The sequence below is a fragment of the Oncorhynchus nerka genome, linkage group LG3 (assembly GCF_034236695.1).
Source record: "Oncorhynchus nerka isolate Pitt River linkage group LG3, Oner_Uvic_2.0, whole genome shotgun sequence".
NCBI classification, from domain to species: Eukaryota; Metazoa; Chordata; class Actinopteri; order Salmoniformes; family Salmonidae; genus Oncorhynchus; species Oncorhynchus nerka.
Window position 1 is genome coordinate 23,329,065 of NC_088398.1, and position 13,923 is coordinate 23,342,987.

General features: G+C 42.5%; 1 protein-coding gene across 4 annotated transcripts in view; it reads left to right on the plus strand.

Moving 5' to 3' along the window:
- LOC115105191 (upstream stimulatory factor 2-like) overlaps positions 1 to 12,226 on the plus strand; it is a 29,585-nt gene extending 17,359 nt beyond the window's left edge. Inside the window, exons 6-11 of one of the 4 annotated variants that reach the window (XM_029626917.2) lie at positions 38 to 125; positions 3,373 to 3,411; positions 4,511 to 4,569; positions 7,720 to 7,826; positions 8,187 to 8,315; positions 8,969 to 12,226. In XM_029626917.2, coding sequence (XP_029482777.1) covers positions 38 to 125; positions 3,373 to 3,411; positions 4,511 to 4,569; positions 7,720 to 7,826; positions 8,187 to 8,315; positions 8,969 to 9,058 — 512 coding nt within the window. In that variant the 3' untranslated portion in view covers positions 9,059 to 12,226. The remainder of the gene's footprint in view (positions 1 to 37; positions 126 to 3,372; positions 3,412 to 4,510; positions 4,570 to 7,719; positions 7,827 to 8,186; positions 8,316 to 8,968) is intronic. The other 3 variants (XM_029626925.2, XM_029626933.2, XM_029626943.2) reach the window with 3 other exon arrangements.
- Positions 12,227 to 13,923: the final 1,697 nt, after the last annotated feature.

A 13,923-nucleotide genomic window follows, 5' to 3' on the forward strand; every position in this document is an offset into this window, starting at 1 on the left:
TCTCTCTCTCGTTCCCATGTCATCTCTTCTCCCACAGGTCAGTTCTACGTGATGATGACCCCTCCTGACGTCTTGCAGACAGGCACACAGCGAACCATAGCCCCGCGCACACACCCCTACCCTGAGTGAGTATCTACCACACCGCTTCTTCCTCTCCTCCTATGTCCCTCATATTAGAGGGACTCTGAAAGGAGAGCCCATGCACACAGTAGTCTGAGCCACTCCAGATGTTAAGTAGTCAAAAACCTACCTATGCCGTCCTTGAGTTCATCTACCACAAGCATGTCAGACATGTTTTCCAAGTAGGAACTAGCCTATACGCTTAGGTGTTATGTGGTAATTTCAACCTTTCATCAGTAATGACCTGTTAAGTCATTTGACAGGATTTTTCTAGAACATCTAAGAGTTGGTTTGCTTGAGTCTGAGATGTATCAGTTAGACTGAAAAACTAAGTCACTGATAGAATATTGAAAAAGTAGTATATTGACTATTCTCTCCAAAAACTGAAAGTATAGTCGCACTGCACCCCCTATTCACTTTCACATAGATTTAGGTTGAGCAAGAGCGTGACCTGGACCTGGGTCAGACAGCACTGCGTGTGTGTGTGTCGTTTCCTTGAACACTTTGCTGTTCTTGTGGGATAGATGATGTCATCACACGATCGTTGTGTCCCTGTCCTTGTTGCCCTGGTTTCCCCCTTCCTTGTCTACTTCCTAATTTTGTTTATCTCTTTCACAATCATCAATATCATTATCATGTGATGAAGCCATTTTCCTCAAAACACTCTGAATGAGTACACTGAATCAAAAACCAAACTGTTAACTCTGGTTAATCCATGCTGAAAATCTAAATAATCTCTCATGCCAAATGGATGATTAATGATATTTGTGTCAGTGAATTAATTTGACATTAGTGTTCTGGTTAATTTAGGAAATGTAATTTCAATGTGCTTATTTTTCTATGAAGACATACTGCATGCCCAGATCCAAGGGCTATGAGTAAATTGTAAACATGCCCATAAACTAACATATTATCTAGAAGGGGGATTGCCAGGCAAGTGTTTGAATATAAAATAAGGAGTTGTGTGTTTTTTGTTATGAGATTGTTTCAAGGGTTCTGCACATAAGGGAAATGGATTGGAAGAATGGTTCCAAAGTGTTTTTTTTAAAATTTGACATAATGCCATGCTTGTTTTGCCGTCCAGAACGAACACATGATCCTCTCAAATCTAATTTGTGTTGGACTGAGTGGATATCCCTTGCCTTGCCATTTCCCTGCCTGTATGTGATGAGCTCTTATTCTCAGGCCTGAAGAGCAACATGGAGCTTCTTATATTCTGGGGGGGGAATACATGTTACAATATACACTGCTCAAAAAAATAAAGGGAACACTAAAATAACACATCCTAGATCTGAATGAATGAAATATTCTTATTAAATACTTTTTTCTTTGCATGGTTGAATGTGCTGACAACAAAATCACACAAATTATCAATGGAAATCAAATTTATCAACCCATGGAGGTCTGGATTTGGAGTCACACTCAAAATTAAAGTGGAAAACCACACTACAGGCTCATCCAATTTTAATGTAATGTCCTTTAAAACAAGTCAAAATGAGGCTCAGTAGTGTGTGTGGCCTCCACGTGCCTGTATGACCTCCCTACAACGCCTGGGCAGATGGCCTGAGGGATCTCCTCCCAGACCTGGACTAAAGCATCCGCCAACTCCTAGACAGTCTGTGGTGCAACGTGGCGTTGGTGGATGGAGCGAGATATGATGTCCCAGATGTGCTCAATTGGATTCAGGTGTGGGGAACGGGCGGGCCAGTCCATAGCATCAATGCCTTCCTCTTGCAGGAACTGCTGACACACTCCAGCCACATGAGGTCTAGCATTGTCTTGCATTAGGAGGAACCCAGGGCCAACCGCACCAGCATATGGTCTCACAAGCGGTCTGAGGATCTCATCTCGGTACCTAATGGCAGTCAGGCTACCTCTGGCAAGCACATGGAGGGCTGTGCGGCCCCCCAAAGAAATGCCACCCCACACCATGACTGACCCACCGCCAAACCGGTCATGCTGGAGGATGTTGCAGGCAGCAGAATGTTCTCCACGGCGTCTCCAGACTCTTGTTACGTCTGTCACATGTGCTCAGTGTGAACCTGCTTTCATCTGTGAAGAGCACGGCGCCAGTGGCGAATTTGCCAATCTTGGTGTTCTCTGGCAAATGCCAAACGTCCTGCATGGTGTTGGGCTGTAAGCACAATCCCCACCTGTGGACGTCGGGCCCTCATACCACCCTCACGTAGTCTGTTTCTGACCGTTTGAGCAGACATGCACATTTGTGGCCTGCTGGAGGTCATTTTGCAGGGCTCTGGCAGTGCTCCTCCTTGCACAAAGGCGGAGGTAGCGGTCCTGCTGCTGGGTTGTTGCCCTCCTACGGCCTCCTCCACATCTCCTGATGTACTGGCCTGTCTCCTGGTAGCGCCTCCATGCTCTGGACACTACGCTGACAGACACTGCAAACCTTCTTGCCACAGCTCGCATTGATGTGCCATCCTGGATGAGCTGCACTACCTGAGCCACTTGTGTGGGTTGTAGACTCCGTCTCATGCTACCACTAGAGTGAAAGCACCGCCAGCATTCAAAAGTGACCAAAACATCAGCCAGGAAGCATAGGAACTGAGAAGTGGTCTGTGGTCACCACCTGCAGAACCACTCCTTTATTGGGGGTGTCTTGCTAATTGCCTATAATTTCCACCTGTTGTCTATTCCATTTGCACAACAGCATGTGACATTTATTGTCAATCAGTGTTGCTTCCTAAGTGGGCAGTTTGATTTCACAGAAGTGTGATTGACTTGGAGTTACATGGTTGTTTACGTGTTCCTTTTTATTTTTTTGAGCAGTGTAGCTGTAGGTAAAGGGGATGGTCATCAATTTGCACGCAGTAAGGTGTTGGGGTATGGGTTTGCTATTAAGACTGATCTAGACTCTTCCCAAGTTCTTTAGGCTTCTTGGGGCTTTTGTGTGGGACGTTCGTTGTATGTCTAGTTCTAGTTTTGGGCTGCAGTGATTCCCCAGTTCTCTTTGGCTACCAGTAAAGCTTTTATCTACTTCACTGTTAAATGTACAGCCTTAAAGGGCTGGATACCACTGCAGTGTGTGCTGTTGTCTAGGGAGGGCTTGTTTTTCCTGTGTTTTGCCATTCTATTCCCCCTTTCCATATGTTTTTCTTGTGTGTGATAATTTGTGTAATTTGTCATTTATTCTTTCATCAACAACGCATAAACTAATCCATGACTGAACATATTTGATCTGTGCAAATAAATGAAATTAAATGAAAACTTCCACCGCTTACCTGCCGTTCGCAGAGACGAAACCGAGATGCTGCAACATGACGGTTTAAACTGGTGAGGACAACTTCCACATCCCCTCCCACTGCAACCAATAAACCAATCAAATTAGGCCTAGATCATATACCACAAAGAAGAAGGAACAATCACACCAGCTCCCTATTCCCCATTCATTACCTTTAGTACAATTCCCTGGTGATTATGTTAGACCCTTGATGTGATTGAGCTACATTTGGCATTGGAAAGTGTGTGTGTGTGTACTCTTTGATGGTAGTCCTGATGCAGTATTGCAACGAGTTGTGTTTCTGTTCAGTTCTGTAAGACCTTGAATAGCTAGGTTAAAGTAAAAACAGCCCCCTTTGTTTTAGCTTGCTTTTAATTGCTTTTACTCATTAGATGCGAAAAAGGTAAGGGCACTGTGTGAACACCAGCCATTTTGGTTTAATTTATGACACAATTCATTAGACGGATAAAGCTTTGTCAAAGTAAGTGCTGTCGAATTGTATTAGTATACTGTCACGGCCCTGCGCATCTCGTCCCCAGTGCCTTCATGAGCTCATCTGGCTGTCACGTATGGGGAACTTAATTAAAGAATACCACGGGGAAGACACATATAGGAAAAACAGTTGTCATTAGCCATACTCTGGACACCAATGCGACAACATCGTAATTTAGGATTATAATGAAGCCCGCGCCTTAGACTGTCTCCGGGGTATAGCAGGGAAGGACACAGACACCTCCAAGAAATCTGCCTGTCCAGATGGTCGTCAGACAGTCGGTAATACAGTAATTCCAGTCACTGCGTCTCGCTGTCAGCACCAAGGTGGTGTTATTACCTCATATGCTGCCCCATACGACTGCTTCAGATCAGCACGGCTGCCCACGGCGGTGCAGGGCGGCCCCCCTGCAGAGTACGGCTCTGGTGCCTGAGTGGTGTGTAATTGTAAAAGGGTCAGGTGCTTTGAGATAGTGGTTCTGGTGGGGGATTCCTGCACTGGATTAGTTGCGTGGAGCGCTGTAGTCTGAAGATTTTTTTCTTTTGGTCTGAAGAGTTAGAAACATTTAACTAGCTGTTTGCACCTGTTTGTATGGAGGTGGACAGAGGACTCCCAGGTTTTGAAAACGGGTGATATGTTCTATTTATTTTTGTCTGTAGGAAAATGGATGGCCCACGGACACCCAGAGATGAAAGGAGGAGAGCTCAACACAATGAAGGTGAGCAAAGGGAAGGGCCTACATCACCCACAATCCTCCCCGGTTCAATGTTCTCTCCGAGCCAATATACACTACCGTTCAAAAGTTTGGGGTCACTTAGAAATGTCCTTGTTTTCCATGAAACATACATGAAATGAGTTGCAAAATGAATAGGAAATATAGTCAAGACATTGACAAGGTTATAAATAATGATTTTTAATTTAAATAATAATTGTATCTTTCAAACTTTCGTCAAATAATCCTCCATTTGCAGCAATTACAGCCTTGCAGACCTTTGGCATTCTAGTTGTTAATTTGTTGAGCTAATCTGAAGACATTTCACCCCATGCTTCCTGAAGCACCTCCCACGAGTTGGATTGGCTTGATGGGCACTTCTTACGTACCATACGGTCAAGCTGCTTCCACAACAGCTCAATAGGGTTGAGATCCGGTGACTGCTGGCCACTCCATTAAAGACAGAATACCAGCTGACCGCTTCTTCCCTAAATAGTTCTTGCATAGTTTGGAGCTGTGCTTTGGGTCATTGTCCTGTTGTAGGAGGAAATTGGCTCCAATTAAGCATCGTCCACAGGACATTGCAAAATGGAGCGATGGCCTGACTTCTTCAAGATCCCTTTTACCCTGTACAAATCTCCCACTTTACCACCACCAAAGCACCCCCAGACCATCATATTGCCTCCATGCTTGACAGATGGTGTCAAGCACTCCTCCAGCATCGTTTCATTTTTTCTGGGTCTCACAAATGTTCTTTGTCATCCGAACACCTCAAACTTAGATTAGTCTGTCCATAACACTTTTTTTCCCCCCACATCTTCCTCTGTCTAGTGTCTGTTCTTTTGCCTATCTTAAAAATAAAAGATTATTGGCCAGTCTGAGATATTACTTTTTCTTTGCAACTCTGCCTAGAAGGCCAGCATCCCAGAGTCTCCTCTTCACTGTTGACATTGAGACTGGTGTTTTGCGGGTACTGTTTAATGAAGCTGCCAGTTGAGGACTTGTGAGGCGTCTATTTCTCAAACTAGACATTCTAATGTACTGTCCTCTTGCTCAGTTGTGCATTTTGCGCTGTTCTGTGAAGGGAGTAGTACACAGCGCTGTACGCAATTTCTGATATGGAATAGCCTTCATTTCTCAGAACAAGAATAGACTGAAGAGTTTCAGAAGAAAGTACTTTGATTCTGTCCATTTTGAGCCTGTAATCGAACCCACAAATGCTGATGTTCCAGATACTCAACTAGTCTGAAGAAAGCCAGTTTTATTGCTTCTTTAATGAGGGTGAACATTTTCAGCTGTGCTAACATAATTGCAAAAAGGGTTTTCTAATGATCAATTAGCCTTTTTAAAATTATAAACTTGGATTAGCTAACACAACGTGCCATTGGAACACAGGAGTGATGGTTGCTGATAATGGGCCTCTGTACGCATATGTAGATATTCCTTTTAAAAATCAGCCGTTTCCAGCTACAATAGTCATTTACAACATTAACCATGTCTACACTCTATTTCTGATCAATTTGATGTTATTTTAATGGACAAAAAAAGCACTTTTCTTTCAAACAAGGACATTTCTAGGTGACCCCAAACATTTGAACGGTAGTGTATCTTAACCATGCAACTCTGTGCTTTACTTCTGCATTCCAAGATACACTACATGGCAAAAGTATATGGACTCATTCTAAAATCATGGAAATATGGAGTTGGTCCCCCTCTTTGCTGCTATAACAGCATCCACTCTTCTGGGAAGGCTTTCCACTAGGTGCTGGAACATTGCTGCGGGGACTTATTTCCATTCAGCCATGAGCATTAGTGATGTTGGGCGACTAGGCCTGGCTCACAGTCGGCATTCCAATTAATCCCAAAGGTTTTAGGTGGGGTTGAGGTCAGGGCTCTGTGCAGGCTAGTCAAGTTCTTCCACACTGATCTTGACAAACCACTTCTGTATGGACTTTGCATTGTGCACAGGGGCATTGTCATGCTAAAACAGGAAAGGGCCTTCCCCAAATTGTTGCCACAAAGTCAGAATGTCATTGTATGCTTTAGCGTTAATATTTCCATTCACTGGAACTAAGGGGTCTAGCCCGAACCATTAAAAACAGACCCAGACCATTATACCTCATCCACCAAACTTTACAGTTGGCACTATGCATTCGGGCAGGTAGCATTCTCCTGGCATCCACCAAACCCAGATTAATCTGTCAAATTGCCAGATGGTGAAGTGTGAATCATCACTCCAGAGAACGAGTTTCCACTGCTCCAGAGTCCAATGTCTGTGAGTTTTACACCACTCCAGCCGATGCTTGGCATTGCTCATGGTGATCTTAGGCTTGTGTGCGGCTCCTCGGCCGTGGAAACCCATTTCATGAAACTCCCGACAAACCGTTATTGTGCTTACTTTGCTTCTAGAGGCAGTTTGGAACTCTGTAGTGAGTGTTGCAATGGATGACATACGATTTTTACACGCTATGCGCTTCAGCACTCAGCATTCCCGTTCTGTGAGCTTGTGCGGCCTACCACTTCGTGGCTGAGCCGTTGTTACTCTTAGACGTTTCCTATTCACAATAATAGCACTTACAGTTAACTGGGGCAGCTCTAGCAGGGCAGAAATTTGACGAACTGACTTGTTGTAAAGGTGGCATCCTGTAACGGTGCCATATCGAAAGTCACTGAGCTCTTCAGTAAGGGCCATTCTACTGCCAATGCTCGTCCGTGGAGATTGCATGGCTTTGTGCCTGATTTTATACACCTGTCAGCAACGGTGTGGTTGAAGTAGTTGAATCTACTCATTTGAATTGGAATCCACATACTTTTGGCCATGTAGTGTATGCAATATCATGTTGAATTTCTTTTTAAATTAGCTGCACCTTGTGATTTTTTAAATTTTTGAAACCAAAGCCACATTAAGTGAACAATATTTTTTTTGTTTTGTTCTAATTCTATCCCAGAGGCACTTTTAGGGACTTTCATTTTGTATATCAACCAACCACTAGAGGCTGCTGTTGAACTGTCAGATGTTCCCACAATGTCACATTTTCTAGCTAAGTGACTATTCAAGGCATACAGAGAGAAATATCCACATAGACCCTAACCACTCTCTGCATGTATCCATATTGTTCACCTCTATCTCTGAACCTGTTCTCTGTGTCTCAACAGTTGAGAGGCGGCGGAGAGACAAGATCAACAATTGGATCGTCACGCTCTCCAAAATCATCCCTGACTGCAACATAGACAGCACCAAGACGGGGGCTGTAAGTCACTCTGTAAGGCACTCTCAGCAACTTGGTCGTGTGTGTGTGTGTGTACACATTTTAATATACTTGTGAGTACCAGAAGTCCTCACAAGAATGGTAAACCAAATTAAATTCAGAGAAGTGAGGACATATTGCCGGTCCTCCCTTGTATGAAGGCTATATTAAGCTTAGGGAAAATAAGATTTTTAATTGGAATCAATTGTGTGGGTGCGGGGGGGTGTTTGCATTCATTTAGTTAGGGGTGTGTGTGTACACATGAGTATTGGTATTTTTATTAGGATCCACAATAGCTGTTGCGAAAGCATCGGCTACTCTTCCTGTCGTCCACACGGCAAGATGTCTTAATGAACTCCTTTCTCCTTCCCTCAGAGTAAAGGGGGCATCCTGTCTAAGGCGTGTGACTACATCCGAGAGCTCCGTCAGAATAACCAGAGGCTCCTGGACGGTGTCAAAGAGGTGGAGAGAGTACAGGTGGACAACGAGCTCTGCAGACAGCAGGTAAAACAGCCTAGAAAGAATGCTATCACAAAGAATCAGAGGCCTAGCCTGGACCCGGATCGGTTTGTGCCGTCTTGCCAACTTCTATGGTCATTGTCAGGCACAACATTGTAGTTGGCAAGACCGCACAAACTGTTTTGGGACCAGGCTATCACATAGCATCAGATGCCTGCGAACAGAAACGGTTAATGTTCAAACAAATGTAGGCGTTTGACGTTCATTTAACATTCATTTTACATTTTGACAACCGAGGAGCCATTTTTACTTCAAAATGAAGTTATAGAATTGTATGGAGAGTGTTTTGCCTTTCATTTCTTATTGAATCCCAAAGCACCGTTCTTCATGTCCTCATTGTAATGCTCAGAAGTGAACAGTCTCCAGTCCTGTTGGGGATAGAGAGGCAGTGATTGTGTGATAGCCCAGAGGAGAAGCTGGGATGATAGTACAGTACCTTGAGATTTAAAACAGATTGATGTTATGTCCAACTTTTGTTGAAAAGTGTATAAAACAGACGTTTCTGTGTAGTTCTTCAATCATTGAAAGAACAAGTGAGGCCTAGAAGTTGACGTATTTTGTTAAGTTGCTGCTAATTCATTGATTACATTGAGGACACCCGTTGTTTTTCGTTGGCGGACATTGTTGTTTTCTCTCAGATCGAGGAGCTGAAGAATGAGAATGCCCTTCTCCGAGCGCAACTCCAGCAGCACGGCATCGAGAGTGTGGGCGAGACGCCGCCACAATGAACGAGGGAGACTGGGAGAGCAGGACGGGTAGAAGGAAGAGGAGAACGAGGCAGACTGGAGACGACACGTAGGAACAAAACAAAATGAATGAGCTACTGACAAATCACTGTTTTTCAGTCGCAGACAGTTAGTCTTCCATGTCTTTAAGGCTGCATCCGAGACTCTTGGCAGGCTCCTGCTGCTTTGTTGGCTGCACTTGACTGATCCAGGATCAGTCGAAATGACAAAAGAAGCTACCATGTAGACAATAGACGTGTCTCAGAGAGAGAACCGGTCGCAACCAGCAGAGAAACCCTCTACTAGCCCAGAGAAACCCTCTGCACAACTGCTCCCTCCATTGACATTGGATATTTTGTTTTTGAGTTGTTTTCCCATTCTCTTCAGTCATTTTATTTTAGTCTGTATTTGTGGTTGAGGTTCATATTACCATTTTTGTTACGTTAGTGGTTTTAAATTATTAGTTTGTGTATTGTTAAAAGTCTGCCCAGAAAGACTCATTTAGGAGATCCGATGTATCCTAGGGGAATAGATGATGTATGAGTGAGAGTGTGGTAGGTTACCAGTCGGTAGAACAGAAACACGATACAAATAAACCGCTGCATTGCAGAACTATGTGAAAGAATGGCTTGATAGTTGGCAATATTATTAGGTGTTTTCAAAGGTGACACCGATATACAGTGAGCTCAAAGTATTGGGACGTGACACATTTTGTTGTTTTGGCTCTGTACTCCAGCACTTTGAGATGATACAATGACTGAGGTTAAAGTGCAGACTGTCAGCTTTAGTTTTGGTATATTTTAATCCATATCGGGTGAACCGTTTTAGAAATTACAGTACTTGTACATTTCTCCCCCCCTCCCATTTTAAGAGACCAAATGATGTATTCATGTGTATTAAAGTAGTCAAAAGTTGAGTATTTGGTCCCATATTCCTAGCACGCAATGATTACAGAAAGCTTGTGACTCTACAAACTTGTTGGATGCATTTTCTGTTTGATTTCTATTGGCCACAAAATAATCTAAACAATCTGAAACGATGGTAAATAATACATTGTCATTTTGGAGCCACTTTTATTGTAAATGAGTTTCTAAACACTTCTACATTAATATGGATGCTACCATGATTACGAATAGTCCTGAATGAATCGTGAATAATGATGAGTGAAAGTTCGACGCACAGATATCATACCTCCAAGACATGCTAACCTCTCACCATTACAATAATGGGATGATCGCATTGTTGGGGGGGGGGGGGGTTATTAAGGTGTTTATGCCTCTAACTTTCTCACTCATCATTATTCACGATTCATTCAGGTCTATCTGTAATCATCAAACACAACCAAACAAACAGCAAATGCAGCCAACTAGTTTGAATAGTCACAGGCTTGATGTAATCATTGCGTGCTAGGAATATGGGACCAAATACTCAACCTTTTGACTACTTTAATACACATAAATGAATTCGTCACAGGGGGGGACTTACTATTTACAAAATGTGCTTTCTAAACAGCACCCGATATGTATGAAAATACCCTCAAATTAAAGCTGACAGTCTATACTTTAACCTCAGTAATTTTCTCATTCCAAATCCAAAAGTCCTGGAGTACAGAGCCAAAACAACAAGAAATGTGTTAATGTCCCAATACTTTGAGCTCACTATCTCAAGGATGCAATTTTGGTGTACCCGGAGGAATAGCTGTGCTTTGCCCAATATCACAGTTTACAGTGCTTGCATTAACAGACCTGTTTTTAAAATAGCATCCATGCAACATTATATAAATGTTATATAAATGTTTCATGTTGAAGTAAAGCCAATGGCCACTGGCGGAAGTGGGAAATTTAAATGGTAATCAATAATTAATTTCTGTACTCTGGCCCTTTTCTACAATTATGCAATTTAATACACAATCTTTAAGGCTGGTTTTGAAACTGTGGCCGGGTTAGATTTGATAGACCATTGATATGGCCTCTGAAAGGCTGAGCTCTTAAAATGTCACCGGACATATGAAGTGAGTGCAAATGTAAATTATTCTGGGTGGAACATCACAGGTTGTATCCAAAATGGCACCCTATTATGTCGTGCACTACCTTTGACCAACAGTAGTGATTTATGTAGGGGATGGGGTGTCATTTCAGACACTACTGAGTTTTTAATTTCAACATTGTGTCACGTTAAACTCACTCTTGAGAAAGCGCATTGAGTTCACTGCTAAGCTAAATTTAGCAGCTACAGAAGTCTGGATGTTTTTTGCGAATGTGCGTATGATGTTTCTGTGTCTGTGTGTAAGAATAACCACAAGTATCATGTCTAGTCTTTTGGCTTTTATTTTTGGAACCAACACATCAAATGGAGCTTAATGCACCCAAGGAAAAAGACTCTCTGGAGAGAATAAATGAACCAACTCACTGCTCAAGATTAGAAACCAAGAACAGAGAATCTTCCCGTCCTTGCACTTCGTATCTGCTCTGAATTTCCTCTCCTTGCAAACAGTAATGGTTGCTAATAAAGACTTGGGAAAACATTTAATCTCAGACACTCTTTCACTCATCTAGGACAATAACCAAGTTGAAATGCGTTCAATGTGCAAACAGGCAAGTTGATGATGATGATGATAATACCAATGTTATTGATGACTGGATTTGCGTCATGTATTTTCTTCTGAAATTGGGGAATGGAAATAGGTACATTTAGTGTTTTAGTCCCTAATCAGGGAGTTTTAGACATGTACAGTCTGCCTCGAATCAGCAAAGCAGCAATAATACTCAACCCTGCGAAAAGTCATGTGTACTCAATGATTCCACCTCGACAAGCTCTCCTACTCTATGGCCTTGTGCTTTGTAAGTGCAAAATAAAATTGTTACCCTGTTTTGCTCGAAACTGTCTCTCAGAACTGTTGCTCTTCAGCTGAATATAGCCGAAGTAGATTGATAATGTTTATTTTGCAGTCAAATTCTTCACGTTTAGTGGGAAGTGAGCACTGTCAATTATGGTGAAAATAACTAAGGTAGCGAAAGGAAATTGTTGGCTATAGTTTGTTTTTTTGTTTGTTTGCTGTAGTTCATTTTGTTTGTCCCCTTTAGCAGACGTGCTATTCTCAGGTTAGATTATAAGACTTTTCTAAGTAAAATGGCAGAAAAATAAATAATTGACTTGCTATTAACCTTGTCAGCATGTGTTCTGGCTCATTGTCTTTTCCCCTACTAATGTATTCATAATTATCAATTTACTTTGGATTAAAATCAAGATCAAAAGGCATGCCTACTAAAATGGTATATTAATAACCAAGGTTGAATAGAATTAATGATGGTTAATAAGACATTGAAGGCACATGGGTGAATAATGTAGCCTGGGTGCCAGTCTGTTTCTGTTCTCGCCAACTCCTTTTGGAATTGTCAGGCCAAAGCAAACATGTTTGACACTGACAGCAATGGAGTAGACGAGCACAAACCGATCTGGGCCCCAGCCATGAATAATGATCACGGTAAAGGTAGAAAGAGCCATCCTCATTATAAGCTGCAACAGATGGTTGCTCATTTTATTTTTCTGAAATAAATACAAAAATCTGGTAGTAAGATGATCCTATTATTGAACTATGTTCTGCAGCAGGTGTGTGGTGTCACATCCATACGTGTGTGTTTCATTCTGTGTCGATGGACAACCCGTAGGCATTGAGACAACTCCTGCCTGGGCCCCTCTTTCAGGTGGTATTTCACAAAGGATTTGGGGACAGAGATGGGCAAAAATTCATAAAAATACCCAAAAGACCAAAATATACTAAACAAATACTGTTGCCAAAATGTATTTAATTAAAATACAAAATACATGCATTTTTAAAATATAGTACATACATTTGCAAGTACCCTCCTTAATTATACTGTACTAAAATATAAACTCAACATGCAACAATTTCAAGGATTTTACTGACTTACAGTTCATATAAGTTCCTCGGCATACACATCACAGACAAACTGAATTGGTCCACTCACACAGACGGCATCGTGAAGAAGGCGCAGCAGCGCCTCTTCAACCTCAGGAGGCTGAAGAAATTCGGCTTGTCACCAAAAGCACTCACAAACTTCTACAGATGCACAATCGAGAGTATCCCGGCGGGCTGTATCACCGCCTGGTACGGCAACTGCTCCGCCCTCAAACGTAAGGCTCTCCAGAGGGTAGTGAGGTCTGCACAACGCATCACCGGGGGCAAACTACCTGCCCTCCAGGACACCTACACCACCCGATGTTACAGGAAGGCCATAAAGATCATCAAGGACATCAACCACCCGAGCCACTGCCTGTTCACCCCGCTATCATCCAGAAGGCGAGGTCAGTACAGGTGCATCAAAGCTGGGACCGAGAGACTGAAAAACAGCTTCTATCTCAAGGCCATCAGACTGTTAAACAGCCACCACTAACATTGAGTGGCTGCTGCCAACACACCGACACTGACTCAACTCCAGCCACTTTAATAATGGGAATTGATGGGAAATGATGTAAATATATCACAGCCACTTTAAACAATGCTACCTTATATAATGTTACTTACCCTACATTATTCATCTCATATGCATACGTATATACTGTACTCTATATCATCGACTGCATCCTTATGTAATACATGTATCACTAGCCACTTTAACTATGCCACTTTGTTTACATACTCATCTCATATGTATATACTGTACTCGATACCATCTACTGTATCTTGCCTATGCTGCTCTGTACCATCACTCATTCATATATCCTTATGTACATATTCTTTATCACATTGTGTATAAGACAGTAGTTTTGGAATTGTTAGTTAGATTACTTGTTGGTTATTACTGCATTGTCGGAACTAGAAGCACAAGCATTTCGCTACACTCGCA